Below are 21,536 nucleotides of genomic sequence, written 5' to 3' on the forward strand. Positions count from 1 at the left end.
CCACCCCAGAAAAAGAAATGAAGCCCCCAAAAAAAGAAACAGAGAAAAAGTCCCCAGAAAAAGAAAAGCCCACAGAAGAAAACTAGTCGCAAGAGAGGTACTTCGGCCAGGACGCAACCTTACACTCGCAAACCACGACCTGCCACGGCAGTGACTGCGTCTGCGGCAGCCTCACGTTCATCCACTTCTCCGTTGATGACACCAAGAACTGAAGAGTACTTGGAGACGTTGATTACACCAAGAACTTCTCCGTTGATGACCCCAAAAAGAACTTCCCCAATGGCAGGGCCCTCCAATTTAGTGGCAGTGGCTGCTGCTCACAAAGTACCTTCTCCCAAAATCAAAGTCCAAGAAAGATCGGGCATGTTACAAAGTTTACTGGATTTGTCCAAGCAAGAACTGGCTCGATTTAGTCCGTTACGTACCCCTGCACGACGTGTCATGCCTGTCCTCAAACTAATACGACGTAAAGACAATCAGTGGCGACGCGTTCCAGTATAAAAAGGCCTGTGACCAAGTCGGGGTATCAGTGTTTTTGGTGCTCCTAAAGACTCAAAGATGTCACCCTCCAGAAAACCCCAAGGAAAGAAAAGGAAAGGACTGCCTCCTCGTTTAGTCAAACATGGGGACATGTTATCTGTCCTGTCCAAAGCTTCTCCACCTCTACGAAAAAAAACTGATTCAATCGGCCTCCAAAGATGTCATCGATACCGTGTGCGAATGTTGTTTGAACGTCTTGAAAGGCACGATCCCTTTGTCCAAACACCAGAAACAATGCTTAGGCAAACATCGTCACGTTCTTCGCCAAATGGTTCAAAAGAAAATTCCCATTCGTCAAGAAAAGAAGATGTTGGTCCAACGTGGAGGCATTTTACCCCTCTTGTTAGGTCCCTTGCTGAAAGGAGTCTTGGGAACCATGTTGGGAGGACTGGTGGGAGCAAGATAAAAAGGCCCTCGAAAGTCCCAAGATCTCAGAATCGACCGCTGACAACCCCATGGAAGGACGAAAACTAGCTTTAGTGCCTTACAAACGATGGATGGAGTACCATCGGTGGCAAGAACAACGCACCCCGCATTTACCTCCCAATCCCAATTTGAGCGAGATGTCCCAGTTACAACATGAATTGCAGTCCTTGATGGATCGCCAAGATTTGTCCGAAACAGAAAAATCGCAAAAGTACGGTCAACTTTTGCAACGACTGCAACTCTTTCACCAGAAAGCATTAGACGAAACAGCTCTACCCACTCTGAAAGATTTTAAGACCTTGATGAAAAGTCCAGCACCATCACCAGTACCAGTACCAGTACCAGTACCACCACTACCAGTGACCAAGACAGAAAAAGAAGAAGAAAAAGAAGGGTTTCAAACTCCACCAGAAAAAGTACGCAAGTTAATAACACCACCTACCTCGAGAATTGGATGGATTAAAAAGATGATGGCCACCCCTTCTTCATCACAAGAGAAAAAGAAAGTGAAGACAGAAGTGAAGACAGAAGTGAAACAAGAACCGATATCCCCCGCTCAGACATCCTCCTCTTCAACACCTATTGCCGGTCGCACACGCAAAGCATTGCAATCCAAGAAAGTACCCCAAGAGAAAAAGAGTAGCATCCTTCAAGAGTGGGTGTCTTATTAACACACCAACCAACACAAAAAAATGGAAAAAGTCTTAGCCAGCATTTACTACGATCCCTCGCATCATGCAGGTTACGCAGGAGTTCAAAAATTTTATCGTGCTGCCAAAAGTCGACTGAAAAGTCTCCGTTTACCTCAAGTGCAACGATGGTTACAAGAACAAGCTACCTACACTTTACACAAACCCATTCGACGCAAGTTTGCCAGAAGTCGCACCCGAGTGTAAGGCATCGATCATCAATGGCAAGCCGATTTAGCCGATGTCTCTCATTTGGCCAGCTACAATCGTGGCTACAAATATTTGTTTTGTGTCATCGACGTCTTTTCCAAATTTGCCTGGGTCGTGCCCTTGACTTCCAAATCGAGCAACGAGTTAGTGCGAGCCCTGAAACGGGTGTTGAAACAAAGTGGTCGTCACCCTCTTCGATGGCAAACGGACAAAGGCACCGAATTTCTGAACCAAGCTTTCCAAAAAGAATTAAAGAAACGTGACATTCATTTTTTTGCCACCGAGAATCCCGAAACCAAAGCCAGCATCGTGGAACGTTTTCAACGCACTTTGAAAGAACGCATGTGGAAATATTTTACGCATCACCACACTCTGAAGTACATCGACATCTTACCGCACCTGGTGCAAGCGTACAACCAATCTTACCATCGAAGCATCGGACGTGCACCGCAAGACGTGACTCCCGACAACGAAGTGCTGGTGTTTGAGCGTCTGTTTGGTACGTCCCCGACGAGGGCTGTCCCCAAGAAAAGTGGAATGTTGGCCGTAGGAGATTGGGTGCGCATTGGTAAAACCAAACGCACTTTCGACAAAGGTTACTTACCTAACTGGACGACCGAATTGTTTTGCGTCACTGGACGAGTGTATGGCCGTCATCCTATTGTCTATAAATTGGAAGACATGAACGGAGAAGTGCTCAAAGGAACGTTTTATTTGCCCGAGTTACAGCGTGTCACCAAAAAAGAAGACGACGTGTACGACAGCGAAAGCATTCTCGAACGCAGAACCCGTAAAGTGGGCAAACGACGTGTCAAAGAAGTCAAAGTACGTTGGAAAGGATATCCGCCCAGTTTCGATTCTTGGATCGACGCTTCGCAAGTCATCGACTATAAAAAGAAGTGACCATCATGCCCTTTCACACAGCAGACGCAGCTACGTCGACCACTCCTCCTTCACCCAGTTCTTCTGTGCAAGATTTACAAAAACAACCCTTGTGGGTGTGGTGTGGAGAACGTGTGCCTAAAACGCAAATCGTCTTTTTCTGCCAAATCTTCGTGGTGTATTGTGTCATCGGGGCAGCCATTGCCAATTTGAGTTTGCAACAAGGAGACAAACAATTGTGGACCATTTTATTGAGCAGTTGCATCGGTTACCTGCTTCCCAATCCCTCCCTGAAATTCTCCTCGAACGGGAACCACGGGAACCTTGTGTCCAGTGCCAGTGCCAGTCACCACTCCAACCACAACCAGAACCCCATTTTGGGCGGAGACACTCCTCTGACGTCCAGTAACCCCTCGGACAGCCACAGAACTCTGGAATTATGAGTCCCCAAAACCAATTTTACTTAACCTTACCCAGTGACAGTTCCATGGAGGTGTTTCCCAACAACACGTTGTGCTGTTACACGGCCAAATTACCTCAGGCCATCCCCTTAGATCACGAAGCCCATTGGGAAGTGGCTATAGTGGAAATCATTCACCCGACCCAAGTCCTCAACGTCCTTCCCAATCAAAATTTTTTTGATGTGGAAGTTCATGACGAGCAAGTGCAAGAGTACTTGGATAAGAATGTCAAATATGACAAGAAAACCCGTACACAAAATCAAAAGTTGACCTACCACTTGTTCATTCCCCCAGGCTATTATTTTAGTGGTCAACCTTTGGTCAGCACCATAGTCACCAGGTTTAATAGCGTGTTTCTTAAAGCTTTGGAGAGTGTCAGAAAAAGTGTCACCATGGAATACCACAAAGCAGCTCGTCGCTTCTAGATGAGATTTGACGGGAGTAAAATCCTGTCCATTTTATTTTGTCCTGAATTGTATGACATGTTGGGCGGAGACATGAACATGAGAATGGTCATAATGAAGAAAAACGAATTACCCATCGTTTACGACAACGAGTCTTTTATCAAGTTATTTCGTACCCCGGTAGAACTGAACCAAGGATTGAATTTGATGTTCGTGTATTCCGATGTGGTGGAGTACAACGTGGTGGGACACACCTCTGTGCCGTTACTGCGTGTCATTCCTTTCAAAGTGGATTCTGCCACGAGCGCTGACGAGGAAGGTGGAAACACTTATCACGTCCACCGCGAATTTGTCCATCCTCACTATTTGCCTGTCAGCAAGTCGTATTTGGACACGGTCAACATTACTATAAAAGGAGATTTGGGACAAAATATTCCATTCACCAAAGGAAAAGTCACGGTGAAACTCCATTTTCGAAAACGGTTTTCTCACGATTCGTAAGTCATGTATCCAGTGTACCGAGGGGTTGCTCGACAGCGAGGACACGGTTTAGGAGATATGTTAAAATCGGCCTTTCGTTCGGTGGCCCCGGTGTTGAAACCGATGGTGACACGCGGATTGCACGCCTTGAAAGATGCGGCACTGACGCAAGGCAAAGAATTTCTCCAAAATGTCATCATCGACAAACAAAACCCTAAAGAAGCCTTCATGAGGGCAGGCAAAAATGTCTTGCTGCAAACGGGTAAAGACATTTTAGGCCGACGAGACACACCTATAAATGCCCTGCACGCTACCGAGTCAGGCATTCAGCAAGGACAAGGCAGAAAGAGACGACGAAGAAAACACCCTTTCACCAGACTTCACACGTCTAAAGCGAGAAAGACAAAGAAAAGAAGAACCGTTCGAGACTTAGACGTTTTCGATTATTGAGAAAGAGACAAAAAAAAAAAAAATGATGCACCGAGAATCTTGCGCTTGTTCCAAGACGGAACTGGACCAGTTTGCCATGCCCCCCACGATGATGACGATGCAAGAATCCCAATGGGTGGAATTTCACCCCGTCTCCTCATTGACCGATTCCGCTCCCATCGAGTTTGAAATCAAAGGACAGCCCGAAGATTACATCGATCTGAATAGCAGTTACTTGTACTTGAAAGTCAAAGTTCTAGATAAGGATAATGGTGCAGTAGAAGACACTGAGAATATAGCTCCCATCAACAATTTCATGCATTCCTTGTTCACCTCAGTGGACTTGTACTTGAATAACAAACTGGTCAGCAGCAGCATGGATACTTACCCTTATCGTGCCTGCCTGGAAAATCTCTTGACGTACGGAATAGATGCCAAGAACACTCATCTCAATGCTTGTGTGCTATGGGAACCTGACGAAGCGGGCAAGTTTGACGCAACTGACAATGACGGCTTTGAGGAAAGACGAAGGAAAATCACAGATGGACAGAGTTTAGAACTGATGGATCGTTTGCATTTGGACATGTGGTTGCAAGAGAAATATTTGCTGAACGGGGTAAATGTCCGCTTGAGACTGAATCGCAGCAGTGCCGCTTTCCATTTGTTGGCTGATACTGCTGCTGGCACTCCTAAAAGCAAAATCGAGGAGGACAAACTCTACGTACGACGCGTGGAAGTGTTACCTAAAGTGGGAAACGACATCAGTCAGACGTTGAGCAGAACGACCGCCAAGTATCCGATCCGTCGCGTGGAAGTGAAAACCTTCACCATTCCCAAGGGACAGCGATCCATGATCGAAGATCATCTGTTTCAAGGACAGTTACCCAAACGTTTAATCCTTGGCATGGTCGAGAATTCAGCCTTCACCGGAGCCTTCGCTGAAAATCCTTTCCACTTTCGACACTTTGACGTGTCCAAGATCGAAGTCAGTCGCGATGGCAAGACCTTGTGTACCCGACCTTTCGAACCTGACTTTACCAAGAAGAATTACTTGAGATCGTACTTGTCCCTGTACGAAGCCACTGGACAGTTAGGGACCAACACCAGTCACGGCATTACGTACGAAGATTACGCAGGAGGTTATGCTTTGTGGGCTTTCGATTTCACTCCAGACCAAGGCAGCGACGAGGGACATTTCCACCCTATAAAATTCGGCCAGATTCGTGTGGAACTTCAGTTTACTAATGCTCTACCAGACACGGTGAACGTCATCCTGTATGCAGAATTCGATAATACGATAGAAATTAACAGTTTGAGAGAAGTCATTCTAGATTACTAGAAACCATGGAAGACTGTTATCCCTCTTTACCTAGTGGAGAAACTTTGAAGATGGAATGTGAGGAAACTGTGGAAGAAGAATCCCAAGACAAAGACGATGAAGTTATGATGAAGTCAAGATGGCCAGAACAAGAAGCCCATTTAGTCTCCTGTTTTGCCAAACACTTGGTGGAAAAAATGACGGAATTGATCAAGAAAAATTGCTATGGATGTCAAAACGATCATCCCAGTCAAATTCAACACGATAAATGCCTGATGTTGAGTCAAGAAGAAAACTTGGACGAATATCTGGACGAAGCTTGGAGTCTCATCTCGGACGAAGACGTGTGGCACCAGTGGTATAAAGACTTGCGTGAACATTCTTGTCCACCATTAACCACTCAAGAGATCGATTGTATCGAAGCTCTCCTGAATCAGAGTGAGGAGACGAAACGAAGAAACGGTTATTTGTCAGACATTTTCAAGCAAAAAGTCAGGATCGAATTGACAACGTATTATTACCTGTGAAGAAGAAAAAAACAACACACAAATGGATACCTGGGAACTTTATTACCTTTTGAACCACAGTTCGTATACGGCTTCTTGGAATCCTGTCGTCTGTGCTAAAGATGAACTCACTCATCGCAAACCTAAAGACCATCTAGCTTACGTGATCAACACGGACGACAGTCATCTCCCAGGAACCCACTGGGTAGCCGTCTACTTTCCTCAAGAAGGATGTGTGGAATATTTCGATTCGTATGGATTGCCCCCTTTGGAAGACGATATCATTGACTTTATGAGAAGAAATGCTCAGACCACCCGATTCAATAATGTGAAATTACAAGGCACAGATTCCTTGGTGTGTGGACAATATTGTGTGTATTTTCTGCATCATCGCAGCCTGGGCTATTCCTTAGAACATTTAGTGACTCATTTTGATCCTCGTTCTTCTTCAAGAAACGATGTGAAAGTAGATCGATGGTTTTGTGACCATTATGCTTATCTTTTGTCTCAAGCTAGGAAACGTAGTGTCCATCAATGGCCTAATGATTTCCAACAGTGGAAATCACAATTTCATTCACAACGTTGTCAGCCTTGTTTAAAGTAGACTGTAAATTGAGAAAAAAATGTTTGATGTTATAATGTTGGATTATTGTTAAAAAAATGTTAGAGTTGTTGTTTAGTGTTAAGTGATTATTGAATAAAAAATGTTGTGTTTTGAAAAAAAATGCCTTTGTGGTTTATTTGGCTATAAGAATGTTGGATTCATGCTCTTTATTTCTTACTATCCCTCTCATGACACTCACTGAACGTTGCGGCTAGAAAACCGCGTTGGGGATGTTTTCCTTCACGTCCGCGCTTTGACTTTAAGAACCGGGGTTGTTTCCAGTCTAACCATCCATTGTCGACTCATCCTCCTACGAAGATGTGCTCCAAATTAGCTAAGCTCAACGAAGCCTACGTGAATTTGCATAGGGTCAGACACAGTCTGATACCGAAGCCAGAAGAAATAGAGAATGTGAGAATGCTAAAAGTCACTGAAGACCTGATAGAAGAGCTCTTCAGAGAAGAAGTGAACAGGGAGAAAGAAGAATGGACAGAGAAGTACAGACTTCAGAGACAGCAGCAACAGCAGCAACAACAACAGCAGCAGCAGGAACCTGAACCTGACAGAGGCTTTGTCGATTGTCGTATCGACACCAAAGAGTTCTTCTTCTCTTTCCGAAGAAGCAGACCTATCGCCAGAAAGTCTATCCTCAGAGGACATCGCATTCTTAGAAACTAAAAAAAGATTGCCATAGCAAACAAAAAAAAAAAAAAAAAAAAAAAACAGCCCTTTTCAGGGCTACCCCAATACTCTAGAAAAGAAATAACCATCAATTTGCCAATGTGTGTAGGTAGAGTAGTGTGAATATAAACACTAACTCTTTTTCAAAAAAAATGTGAGGGTATGTGTTTGTGTATAAGATTGTGTGTTTGTAAGTGCTCACGTAGGTTGGTGAGGATAGTAGATTAAAATAATGTCTTTTTTTTTGGTGTTTGAGGTGTAGATTTGGGGTTAGATTGGATTGCTTTGCGTATCTGGATAGTCTATTGAAGTGATTAATGAAAAAAAATTTTTAGAATAGTAATGGGTATCATAAAAAGTGAGTGAGTGTTTCTTTTAGGTCCGCGCGTTGTTTTTTTTGGTCATGATCTAGGTAAAATCAATTTTATGTTTTTAGGGGGATGTTTTCCATCACGTCCGCGCTTTCAGTATAAATTGAAACTCGCTCGGCAGTCTAGCTACCCTTGTTGATTGATCAACACCACCAGAAGAATGAACACCAGAACTGTGAAACTGCTAGAACTCCAGATGCACCTGGAATATGCCAGGCGCATAGTAAATGAACTATCCGCGGAAGCCATAGTAGAAGAGGCAAGAATAAAGAAGGAAGAGGAGGAGAGAAGAGAGAGGGAAGAGGAGGAAAAGAAAATAGGAGAGAGGATGACTTACAAGATACCAGAGACAGAGGATTGGGGTGCTGAAGCCAATCATCCCGCCTCTGCACTCCCAAGAAGAAAGGTGAAAGGAGACTGGGGAAGAAGATGCGTGTGTGGCGCCAGGCCAGGAAGGTGCCATCATTAGATAGGTGCATCTGGAGTTCAAAAAAAACCAACAGCCCTTTTCAGGGCTACCCAATACTCTAGAAAAGAAATAACCATCAATTTGCCAATGTGTGTAGGTAGAGTAGTGTGAATATAAAAACTAACTCTTTTTTCATAGTGCGAGTGTATGTGTTAGTGTGTTTGTGTTTGTAACTGCTCACGTAAGTTCGTGTGAATAGTAGATTATGGGTTTCTTTATTGTTTCTTAGCGTATGTGGAGAGTATAGTTTGGGTTTTATTATATGAAATGAGAAAAGTAGGGGATGTTTTCCTTCACGTCCGCGCGTTGCTTGGTCATGATCTAGGTAAGATCAATTTTATGTTTTTAGGAGGATGTTTTCCTTCACGTCCGCGCTTTTCGTATAAGAACCCACAGTATTCGTCGTTCAAACCATTCTACAAAGAATAATCTAGACAAGATGACGCAAGTGACTGATTTATTTAATCAATTGAGGCATATCTATTTCTGGATAATAGATGCAGAATATGCTATAGAAAGGATACAAAAGGAATGGGAGTATGAAGATAAAGAACACTTGGTAACCAGTCAAGTCGAACGTATAAAGGCCGCCAGACATATAATAGAAGGAATGATAGAAGATGAAGTCAACAAATCAAGAGGATTTATTGACCCACCTTATGTAAGAGTGGGGAGTTTGAAGGAAGCACTGGATTATGTCATCCAAGTCCGGTGCTTCCTAGAACATATAGTGTATTGGACGGAGTTGTCATATATGAAGAGGGGATTGAACAGGTTGAAAAAAGGAGAAGAAATAATGAAACAAGTGATGACTGAAGAGGTGAAAAAGATAAAAGAAAAATGGAGTCAAGAAAAAAAGGATAAGGAAACAATAAAGAAGAAAGAGGCCTTTGACAAAGTCAATTAAAATTGGATCAAGATACAAGAGAAGTTCAGGGCTATGGGTCACCCAGACTGATTACCTGAAAAAGAAAAGAGGAAGAACAAAGGAATTTGGGGAAAGATTAGGGGCTGGATGAGAAAATGGAGGAAATAGAAGAAGAAGCAGAAGAAAGCCAAAGACCCTTTTCAGGGCCACGCATATTTCTCGAAAAGAGAATGACTTTTCAATTGCCTACCCCTTTTTTTAAAAATGTTTTTTAAAAAAAAAAAATCCCATGTTCAATTCCCCTTGTCCCTAGACAAGCCCAAACTCTATTCCCCATGTTAATTCCCCTTGTCGGTAAAAGTGACCCACGATTTATTCCCATGTTAATTCCCCTTGTACGTAAAGTGGCCCACGATTTTTCGCCATGTTAAATTTCCATTGTACGTAAAGTGGCCCGGGGGGGGGGTCTGTAATGCTAATTCCCATTGTACGTAAAGTGGCCCCATTCACTACTGATGTTGTTTACGACATCGGATTATTCTAGCATTTATGTGCGTATTAGATATCTATATTAGAGATGAATTACTGGTAATAAGGCAGTCCTAGTATTAATATTAGTCTTCGAACGATATTTAGTTGGGTTTGGTTGAAGGGATTCACTTGTTTAATTCAATCATTCATTGGAATTACTGAGAATTAGCAATTCCTAGTATTAATATTACTTGTGCATGTACTCGTTTCGTTTCATTACATTGTCTTTCACGTGGCTGCTAAAGACGAAATCGCTCGGCATTCAGTTCATCAATTGTGTTGAGTTGTGTATCCCATCACTGCGTTGCGATTAACTGTTAGGTAGTTATTTTTGCCAGAATGACGATATTGTACACTGCCTTGTTTGTTTAATGTGTATTTTGTCTATTACTGCCCCCATCCCTTTGCGAAAGGTCGCATGTTCGAACCCCGGCCTAGTCATACCAATGACTTATATAAATGGTACTAACAGGTACCTCGCTTGGCGATCACCATTATGAGGCTAGTGTTAGGACTGGTCGGCCGGGTGTCAGGATAATGTGACTGGGTGGGATATAATGCTACATGTCTGCAGCATGATGCACCAGTGCTAGACATCACTATGAACTACCACACTGCAAACATCGTAGCGATATGACTGAAATATTGTTAAAGGTACTTCAAAAATCCAAATCACACACACACGAACATACACACACACACACACTCCCTGAATGTGCCTAGCTGTTTATTGGCGCAATTGCTCCCAACATTCTATTACTAAGCGCAAGTTGGTAGCTTTCCCTTTTCAAACCCACGAATCATAGATCTTTGATTGTCTCCTGTAAGTATTTTTGTGTAAATATCACAGTTCTCGAGGGTGCGGCGAAGATATATGGAGTACAGTGAATCAATATTTCAGAATGACAATAACTTGCGTCATCTGTGCTCTGTTCATCATAAAATATAAATTTCGGCCGTATGTCAGAATTCAACAACATTTATATATTTATTTAAATTTAGCAACTATGACAAATTTAAATCAGGTAAAATCATTATTGAAGTTGTTATTTTCATGTTATAATAACTTATAATAATTCACGATTTGGGGTTTGTCCAGATTTTGATTACAGACAAATTCTAACTTCTACAAAATAATCGTAAGGAACACTATTGAGGAGTACAATAAATTCAGAAAAGATTCTTTAATATCACGTACACATATAGTTTGACAGGATTTCAGTATTTATTGGTACAGCAAACTTTTTTATTCCAGTGATTTCACTTGCCCAGATTTGGTAATTTCTAAAAGCCCATTTTTGAATCTCCACATAAGTAAGCAGTACAAGTCTCCACATAAACAGAGTTAAATTAATTGCAACCTGATAATACAAACAGTCGTTTTCATTTACCATATTTAATTTAGCAAATGTATAGATTTGGTATATGTTTTGCTAACCTATAATAAGAAAATCTGTTATTTTTAAGCAAATGTGAAATTGTGGTCTTTGTGAAGTCCTGTATTTTTAACTTTGATATACGGTAATGAATTAAAACAAATATGATTGTATGTATATGAAAGTTCGTTTAAGACATTGGATGTACATCGTCTCACTATCTATTTGTAGCACTCTCTGTTGTTCGATGTGTCTATTAGATTTACTATAAGAGAGAGAGAGAGAGAGAGAGAGAGAGAGAGAGAGAGAGAGAGAGAGAGAGAGAGACAGAGAGAGAGAAAGCCAAAGGATTCCCATTTTATTTTGTAATGCATTTGGATCATTTGAAACAGATGATAATTGAATATGAATATGAATATTTTAAGTCTGGTTATTTGTCTATTTTATTAATGACTAATGCTTGGAATTTCAGCACTGTTCTAGAGAGCATGAAAGCGATTGTCTATTATTGAAACCATAATGATATGTATATTCATACGCCATGGGCGAATTACAACTTTATTGGTATATGAACTTCCTTATCCTAATACTTCAAAAGGCACCTTAATTTGACAAAATTCTATCATTAGAAGATACAAATAACACGTCATAATCTTATTTATTCGTTACACATCTGTGTCCTCGTAGTCTTCAACAAAGTCACTGCTGCATTCTACTGAGTGTATTCTTTTCTCTGTGACTAATTCAGCTGGTTTACTAAAAGAGCGCATGATCACGTCTGAATTTAAGTCAATTTTACCAGCTGAAATATTTTCTACAACTTCAAGAATGGCCTTCATGTCTCTGCTGATAGTCGGTCTCCTTTGTGTGGAATTTTCAAGATCCAAACGTTCCAGACACTCTTTAATTTCAGCGAGACATTCGTTGTTCTCATTCATGTCACTGCTTTTGGCCGGCATATTTGCTCCTCTTCTTTTGATTTCTTCGATATGCAAAAGACTTTTTCTATGCATCTGCTGCTCTTGTTTGTAGACATTCTCCATAGACTCTTCACTTCTCCTTTGAATCTGATCAAGATGTGTATTTATGCGTTCTCGAAGGCTTTCAATTTCTTGTTTAGCGGTTATCTTCCACTCTTCCAACTTAAGTAACGTGTCGATCTTTGCATCCAATAGATCTTTTGTCTTTGACATGATATTCTCCACCGTCGAATTTCTCTCTTGATTTTGTCTCAGATCATCATTTTCAAAGCAGCTTTTGTGAGTGTCTCTGCTGCACGTGGAGCACACCATGTAATTATGTACGGGGCAGAGAATGTTTAATCCATTATTAGGGTGATACTTGCAGTCGGGTTTCTGAATTTGTTCCATTATTCCTGCAATTGAATATAACAAGTTGTACTTTATACAAGTTAGCACTTTGATGTATCAGAGGGTTACAGGTCATAGATCGAGCTAATACAGACTACTGGTTCCAGTTTTGCTAAACATCTAAATACTTCTTCCTCAGACAGAGATTTTGAAATATCTTTCAAACTGCCTGATAAGAAATATTCCCCCTCCCCCAACATACATAAGATTTATTAGGCATCAGGGATAACAATGCAATCATAACACCTTCAGTTTTCCTTATCAATGCATGTTTTCATTTTTGGGGGAATATTAAGAGTATTTAACAAACACAGGAATTTGTTAGCTCTTTGTTCAAGAACAGAAGTTTCCACGTATTCAATATTAAAACTAATAAGTGATTTTCCTTTCCACTATTTCTACCTCAGAAAATTAGTAATGTTGATTGAAGTATCGAAATCATAATATTGTAAAATCTCAATCTGCTTTGAAGTATGTGAATTCCCAACATTACGCAGGAATGTTTTTTTTCGCACATTCCTGTATATGATCGACCGTGTTTTCCAGTGTGCATCACCGGTGTAGGATAGCTCTATCCTACTCACACGTGACCGTTATCTTGATTCGTGGACTCTTTATACCGTCTTTTTTTTTTTCTTTGTTCGAAAGTAAGATCAGTATTCACAGCATGCCATTTTTACTTCGACTGTTGCCTTTTTTTTACGGAAATGTGAGAAAAAGAATCCCTCACTATACCTTAATGTAGCACAGGAAATTGTTACCTTTTGGGTTCAAAATTGCGTGGATGACACTGGACAAAGCTGAGCAGTTGGCGCTTTGTGAATCCAATTCAGTGTTATATGTTCACCCTATGTTTGCCTTTGTTTTTTTTTTTTTACTATATTAGGGGCTAGAATGGGCCGTGTATGAAGTCTCATAATTTCACGAAACTGTTATTACCACAAAGAGTCACAGAGCCATGCGTGTTGACAATGCGAACTGTTATTAATATGTATTCGTTCCCTATATATGTAGTTTCTTATTCGACGAAATGAAAAGGTCTAAAGTCAAATGCTGCAGACTGAAATTACATTTCACTTCTATTTAATCCACCTAATCCCAATATTTTAGCCAAATAAATTCGTCGTCATCAGTTCTAAATTCTCTATGGTAAAGCAGCTGCCTAAACGTGTCAATCACCAAACTACACCTGGTCATGATTGGACTCTTACTAATATGTAGTAAAAGAGGACATATTGGACGAATAATTTCTGCTAACAATACCTTATAATGAGTTTACTTATTATATATTTCTCTATACAACATTGAAGTATATCAGTTGCGATATCACATATGAAACCAAATTTTTTCCCTTTAGGAAATATGTATGCATTCATGCAATCAATGAGGAAACGCAATCAAGAAATGCTTCAAGAAACGAACTCCAAATAACAAAAAGTAGTCTTCCGGTATTAACATTTTGTAAATAGTTTTCCACACGAGTCGTGCAAATTTTAAGTCACTGAACTTACATTACAGGTTCTTTTAGGTATTCTGTGTCACACATATGGTATTGTAATCCTGTTACACATTGCGATGAACGGCACAGTTTTGGGGACAATTTTATTCACACAGTAGTGTAATACAGCTGTTTAAGTAGCTATTATAAATATATCACAATTATAATTATGTTTGAAAGAGATGAAGAAATTCGGGATTGATGAGTGTTGATTGCAAAACAATATCAAGTGACAATCGACATATGGGTTCAACTTATGTTGCCGAAACAATTGCATGGTTACCACGGTCATACAAAAATCCAGTTTGAATACAGAAATGAACAAACTAAAGAAGGGAAATCCTTTCAAGTAAACTCAAAATCATTTTTTTTTTTTTTTTTTTTTTTTTTTTTTTTTTTTTTTTTTTGGGGGGGGGGAGTGTTGTGATCGAACATCTGTCGGATACAACCGCTCTGTGAAGTTTCCACAGTACCTTCGCCCCCATAGTGTTCACTACATCAATCCGAATCAAATGAATAAACGAAAGAAAAAAAATCTCTTCATTTTCGTGTGTCCACAGTAATTAATGTGACACAACTTGAAGCATTATATGCAAAAGTTAAAATTCTAAACTGATTCTGTCCTTAAATTATTCGCTATGGAAAAATGTAAAATATGATTCTACGATGAGCAATGCTTGAACCAGAATTAATGGGTTGGGTCATTATTACAACATTGGTGATTTTGAATAATGTCGTTTTGCAATTTTGTACACTCGTCTAATCTAATATGTTTAGCTTGACTGAAGAGACATGTTTAAAATACTTGGCACATTTATTTTCTCTTTTTGTAGTTACAGTGTATGTACCATTCATAATGACAACATTAAATGACCGCACATTAGAAGAACAGTATCGGATTCAACAAATACAATAAGTAGATATCAAAGTAAATTGAAAAGGAATTTAAGTGGAAATTTGCCATCTTCCAAAGTAAATTCAAAATGAATTTAAGTGGAAATTTGCCATCTTCCAAAGTAAATTGAAAATGAATTTAAGTGGAAATTTACCATCTTACAAAGTAAATTGAAAAGGAATTTAGGTTGAAATTTACCATCTTCCAAAGTAAATTGAAAAGGAATTTACTTTGAAATTTACCATCTTGCAAAGTAAATTGAAAAGGAATTTAAGTTGAAATTTACCATCTTCCAAAGTAAATTGAAAGGGAATTTGAATGGACATTTACCATCTTCCAAACTATTGAAATGGAATTTAAGTGGAAATTTACCATTTACAAACTAAATTGAAAAGGATTTAAATGAAAATTTACCATTTTACAAACTAAATTGAAAAGGAATTCATCTTACAAACTAAATTGAAAAGGAATTTAGTCTGAAAGATACCATTTTACAATAACTCTATCAGGTGTCAAAGCTCTATTAATACAATTCAAAGCTGCTAACTCAGTGCTTCAGAGGACCTACGTTCTCTTTCAACCTAATGCACCAACTCACGCTAACATGCAACATAAAAGAGTTTAACAGTAGGCATATCTAGTCACATGATTGATAAATCACACGAATGCTAATACAGTGCTTCATTTTTATATTGGTAACAGGGGATCAAATCTGGACTTGTTGCTTGCCACGTATGTAAGGACGTGGGTCCCCTTTCATCCCAAACCCACCAGCCCACACTGTGATGCAACGCACTAGATTAATAAAATATATGTTCTCGCTTCATTCACTCTGACAACGACTTTATATAAAAATGTATTGATCGTAATTGAATGATACGGAGAAATATGAAAATCACACCTTTTTTATTTTAGAGATGACGGTGGCAAATTTTCAATTTAAATTTGTTTAATGGTTGAAGCCGAACGTGGGTGTCAGTTCTCTCTCTCTCTCTCTCTCTTTATATATATATATATATATATATATATATATATATATATATATATATATATATATATATATATATATATATATATATATATATATATATATATATATATATATATGGGTGTGGGTGTAGATCGCGCGAGAAAGAATAGAAGTGTCCTCCCTTGTAGTTATTATATATTACATATATGCCAGGTAAACTGTAAGCAACGATACGAGCCTCCGTGGTGAAGACCCGTTCAGTGAACTGATGTCAAATGAAATGTCATAATTTATATCTTAGGCATTGGCTACCCATGGTGTCAGCACATTTCTTTTCGTATAAAAAGATAGCATTCTTTTTAATTTTAGTATGTCCTTTGCAAAATAACATTTTTATATCTTTTTCATCAGCGTTAATACTTAACAAGACCCTTTAAGTTATCTAATGTGAAATTAAATGCGCAGTTGTTAAATGTAGAGTTGCTCGTAAAACCGGCCATGTTTTGTTTGGTTGCATAGTTGAGTGCTGGAGTGCTGGAAGGAATTAATGACTACACATCCAAAATAATTTAAATTAGCAAAACAATCACCGTTATGAATTATTATATACATTTTTCAATGGTTTTAAGTCACATTGGTGGAGATGGTAGTTTTACCGTTTAAAAACTTTATTCAGTCTTTGAATAATGGTCTCATAAATATTTGTTTTTATTTTTGTGTAAGTTGCCATATTCACACTATGCCACCAACACACACACGCGTTTTTTTTTTAAATAAGTAAACAAAATTAAAAAAAAAATTACCATTGAAAACGCCAGTGCCCCATTTTGTGTTTCGTTCAGTAGCCTCTGAGTATTGATTTTTTTCAATGGCTTTTAAGTCCTCCTCAGATAATTTCTTGAATCTTGGTTCATATCCCTCACCGGCCTCAAAACTGACTGGCCGTTTCCACGCTATTAGGGGCCGTCCATTTAGTACGTACGCATGGAGAGGGGAGGGGGTTTAACCCAAATGCATACGTTCGCGTGTGGGGCGTCTACTGATAATGTAAGTACGCATAGGAAACGGTGTGTGTGTGTGTGTGAAACCTCGATAATAATTTGTCTAATAGGTAAACTGTTCGACTGGGTTCAGTTGGCGTTTGAAATTTAGCGCACACAAAACAAACTTTTTAAAGTTACGCAGCTTATTTCTTTGATGCAGCAGACATTCAACGGCGGTGGACTATCTGTTTTATTATGCACGTTAATATTATTAATCCTTGATCGTTTCTGCGTGGACTAAATATAGGACGTTTAAAAGAATTGGGGGCGGGGGGGGGATGGTGTCAAGCGTACGTACGCAGGTGGGGGTATGGGTTAAAAAAGTACGCATTTGTACGGGGCGGAGTCAAGTTTTGCCAGATTTTTGCATATGTGCTAAATTGTTGTTGTTGTGTATGGCTAGCGTGACTGAGGTCATGGGGTGCTGTGTGAGAGAATTTATCAATCTCTGTTGTTCAGTTTGGTTTTCAGCGTTTGTAACATCCATCGCATTATGGTCAAATCCACCTTCATCTGCTTCAATCGCTGCTATTATTTCTTTTATCTTCTTGTGATGTTACATGTTTAGGCTCTTTCAAACAGTAACAAGAATAGAGTGAAGACAACAAACTTTGTAAAATTTAACAAATAATTATTTTCCCTAGAAAAACAAGGTAAAAATGACCAAAAGATCTTACGATTTTACGAATCACATTCAAAAATAATCCAAGAATTAAAAGATAGAATCCTAGTAATAAAAAGTCCTAATGAAACTGAGTTCGAATCCCAAAGAAATCCAAAATGGAAGGCGATGACGTATGCTGTGATGTGTCAACAGTTCTTAATATTCCAGTGTTTGAATTCTGTGTAAATTTCGATAACTGTCCTTATACAAGAATGAATTTAGAGCACCAGTATTTCCAGGAAGAAATAATCTCTTGGAATCCAAATAATTTGAAGAAACTAGCCCCAAAACTGGTCACAGCATAAAACACTTTAACTTCTCAAGCGTTAAGGAAAGTAATCACTATTCTTTCTCAAAACATGAATAACAAATCTAGCTACGGGGCTAAACAGATGCCCGGATGTGGTCAATCCTCTGGAAAAACCTAATTCATACATGTTATTTGTCATGTACTCTATTAAGGCCTCGATTTCACTTTATAAATCTTACTCTGAGAAAGAATTTTAAAAATTGTTTACTTCAACTTTACTGGTTCTCAATCAAGGCCAGGAACTAGATCAGCATTAAATACAAAGTTTATATTATTAGTTGTTTACAAAAAATAGTCAGGTCAAACAGAACTGAACTGAATTTCTGGACAATGTCAAATCCAGCAAACAAAATTACATTACAATAACATGTAATGGAATTTTTGATCAATTAAAGTAACAGACAAACAATTAAATTAAATCAAATATACATAGCAGTCATCTAATTTGTCAAAAACTCCGCAGAAAATTGCATTGAAAAATCACCTTAATCGGCCATTTTGCGGGATTATGGAGCTGACGAGCGCCAAAATTGTAAACTATGCACTTCAATTAAAGAATATTTGAAAAAAGTTTTAAAACGTATAATTTATATTTATTTGCTGAATAAAAAATGTAAGAGATGAAACAATCGCTTCACAATGACGTGACTGCAATGTTTATTTATATTGCAAACAGTACAAACATCGAAAATAGTCCCAGAATTTATCGATGTGTAAAAAATTCCAGGTCAGTATTAGGTGACCGTTTACAGCCAATCGTATTGCAGATAATCCGTTTCATTTATAGTAATTAGTATATAAATATATATATATAAATATATATATATATATATATATATATATATATATATATATATATATATATATATATATATATATATATATATATATATATATATATATATCTGTGTGTGTGTGTCTGTGTGTTTGCGTGTGTGCGTGTGTGTTTATTTATCTCTCTCATACGATACGTTATCCCCCTCCCAAATAATTTTTAATGGTCCTTTCCATTTCATTTGTACTTCGATTGCAGTTTGACTGTGTTCATTCACAGGTTGCAAAAGCATGTGATATTACATAAATTATGAGTGTTGGTGACATAACTAAGCAGCTCGTCGAAAAAAATACCAATATCTTTCTGCTAAAACCATAGAGTCCTATAATCGAAATAATTCTCCCTATTTTTGACCTAAACCACGCTAATAGCAAAAAAAAAAATCCTTTCCCTTACATTTTCTCTTACCTTATCGGCGTCCTTGTCTGTAGTATGTGCACAGTTTATTGATTTTATTCTGACCACGTCAAGGCTACACATTCTTAATTCTGCCACATCGAGGCTGCATAATTTTCTTTGTAATCTACTGGATCGAATTTCAAAGAACGAGGTATTCAAAGGGATCTTAAAGACAGTTTTGTAGCAAGTCAAGGACATTCGAAGCTGTCAGAACAAATTTTAAATTTTGAAATAAATTCAGTGATAAGATGTTTAGAAGATGAGGTTTCATAACACTTTTGGTTCGAATTTATTTTGCATTAACGGCTATTTAAAATTGAGACTGTGGGCGCACCTGCACAATTTAAACAAACACGATGCGATATTTAGAAAAGGGAGTATTCTGAATACTAGAGGTGGGGTAGGGTGGGTTGGACGGGTGCCTAATTTACTTTACCGGCTATTTATATTGACAGAGCTTGACCAGATCCATTTTTGCACGGTATGTCGAACTGAAAGGCAAAAAACAGAAGAAGAAAAAAAAAAACACAAAAAAAACCAAACAAACAAAACAAAACAAAACAAAAATAAAAAAAAAACACAAAAAAAAAATCACTGATACTTTACATTTCTAGTTTTCCGTTTAATTCTCCATTCTAGCTTAGCCCTTATTATCATACTAGCATGATCACATTTTAAGCAAAGTTTTTTTAAATACAAATATGGACAGAGAAAGAGAATGTTTCCCAAATTTAGTAACCTGATTATAATAACAATAACTGTGTATTTTATATTTCATATTACTATAGAAGATTAACAATATGTTAATAAATGTACTATACCATTTTATTCTCTCTCTCTCTCTCTCTCTCTCTCTCTCTCTCTCCTGAGAGCATTAGTCATGTGGAGTTGAAATAAATACATCCAACACATACTTTCCTGCTAAATTGAGGCGTTTTACTCTTCGTTGGTAAGGACGGTGTTAGACGCTTCTTCGTATGCGTGTGATTGGATGTCGCGAACACACGAGACTGTCACCGCACTTGTAAAGTTTTTAAAGTAAATTCAGCTACTTGATGCTTAGAAAATGAGGTTTACAGAACAAATGTTGGTTCTAATTTATTTTCCAGTACATGTTATTTTTGTCACTATCAAGGCACTTGTACATTTTTTATATTAAAAATAATTCGATGTCAGAAAGTTTAGAAAATAAGATTTCCAGAACATTGATGAGAGAGTTGGCGTATGTGGGGGTGTAAATGGTGTCTAATTTATTTTGTTGTACCGGCTATTTATAATGACAGCGTTGGATCAGACCCGTAAGAATAATTTAAGTTCGATCTGCTTTGGGCGTGGACTGTCGACCACAAAGAAAATCTAAAATGAAACTAATTAATTGATAAATTAAATTTCCAGCTCACTTTGCTTCCCTACTCTACTGCAGGTCATAATATCGTGCAATTGAAATTTTACTACAGTACTACAATAAATGGAGATGACAAAATGCAACAATCGTGGTACTGAAAACACAAAATGGAACGATGTAGAGATGGTTTATTTAGTAGGCATCTTGGTTGGAGAAGACCGAAAGCATTTTAAAACATTCATGAATAACCACAGTAGTCTTTTAAAAGGGAGATTTCTTAGCTAAACCCCTATTTTGAACTTGGATGACATAATGATTTCCCCGCCCATCCGCCGATCCCCCCAGGTTTAGTCTAAAGAAGGCACGAAAACAATTTTGTAAAAGCAACGGCGTAGATTTCATTATTGATTACCTAAGTAGAGGACCTGTCAAGGAAATCATCATAGTCCTCAAACAAAATAGGATTGGCTCAGAAACAATCCCTTTTTACAAGACTACTGTGGATTTTATTTTATATTTCACACAAAAGTTTACACAGCCACTTGTCGAGCTATTTTTAAAGTCTCAGCTTTTGATATAATGTAAGACTCATCGCCATGACAAAACAAATAGAAAGTAATCTTACCACTGATGACAGAGCCAGGTTCGAGCATTTTGATAAAATTTCCATGTGAGACTATTGATTTATCGACATAACACTTTTTTTTAGGTCGTCATCAACTATGATTTTACTATATTTATTCTGAGATATTGGATTGTACAGCTTATCAGTAACACCAGAATGATAATCTGTAGCCAAGGTTATTTTATCAAAATAATTTGAATCCACCTTTGCGAACCAGAGACAACTTTATCTTATTTCTGCTTTTGAAACACGTGCTGTACGTTTCATTGTCAATCATAATTGCCATATGCTTACATCGGAAAAGAATTATTTTCATCTTTAACGTGGTATCTTCCAC

The 21,536-nt window shown here is 38.4% G+C and overlaps 1 protein-coding gene across 2 annotated transcripts; it reads right to left on the reverse strand.

Annotated features, from left to right (window-relative positions):
- Positions 1–11,021: 11,021 nt before the first annotated feature.
- On the reverse strand, positions 11,022–19,373 carry LOC149806719 (uncharacterized). 2 transcript variants are annotated; one of them, XM_089977701.1, is made up of 2 exons: positions 19,239–19,373; positions 11,022–12,620 (listed from the first exon to the last, which is right to left on the reverse strand). In XM_089977701.1, exon 2 carries the CDS (start codon positions 12,613–12,615, stop codon positions 11,911–11,913), a length of 705 nt encoding a protein of 234 aa, XP_089833827.1. In that variant the 5' UTR covers positions 12,616–12,620; positions 19,239–19,373; the 3' UTR covers positions 11,022–11,910. The 2 variants fall into 2 exon arrangements, with proteins under 2 accessions (XP_089833827.1, XP_089833906.1); XM_089977780.1 differs by having other exon boundaries at positions 19,227–19,295.
- Positions 19,374–21,536: the final 2,163 nt, after the last annotated feature.

The sequence above is a fragment of the Sinohyriopsis cumingii genome, chromosome 1 (genome assembly GCF_028554795.1).
Source record: "Sinohyriopsis cumingii isolate HCF-2022 chromosome 1, ASM2855479v2, whole genome shotgun sequence".
Lineage (NCBI taxonomy): Eukaryota > Metazoa > Mollusca > Bivalvia > Unionida > Unionidae > Sinohyriopsis > Sinohyriopsis cumingii.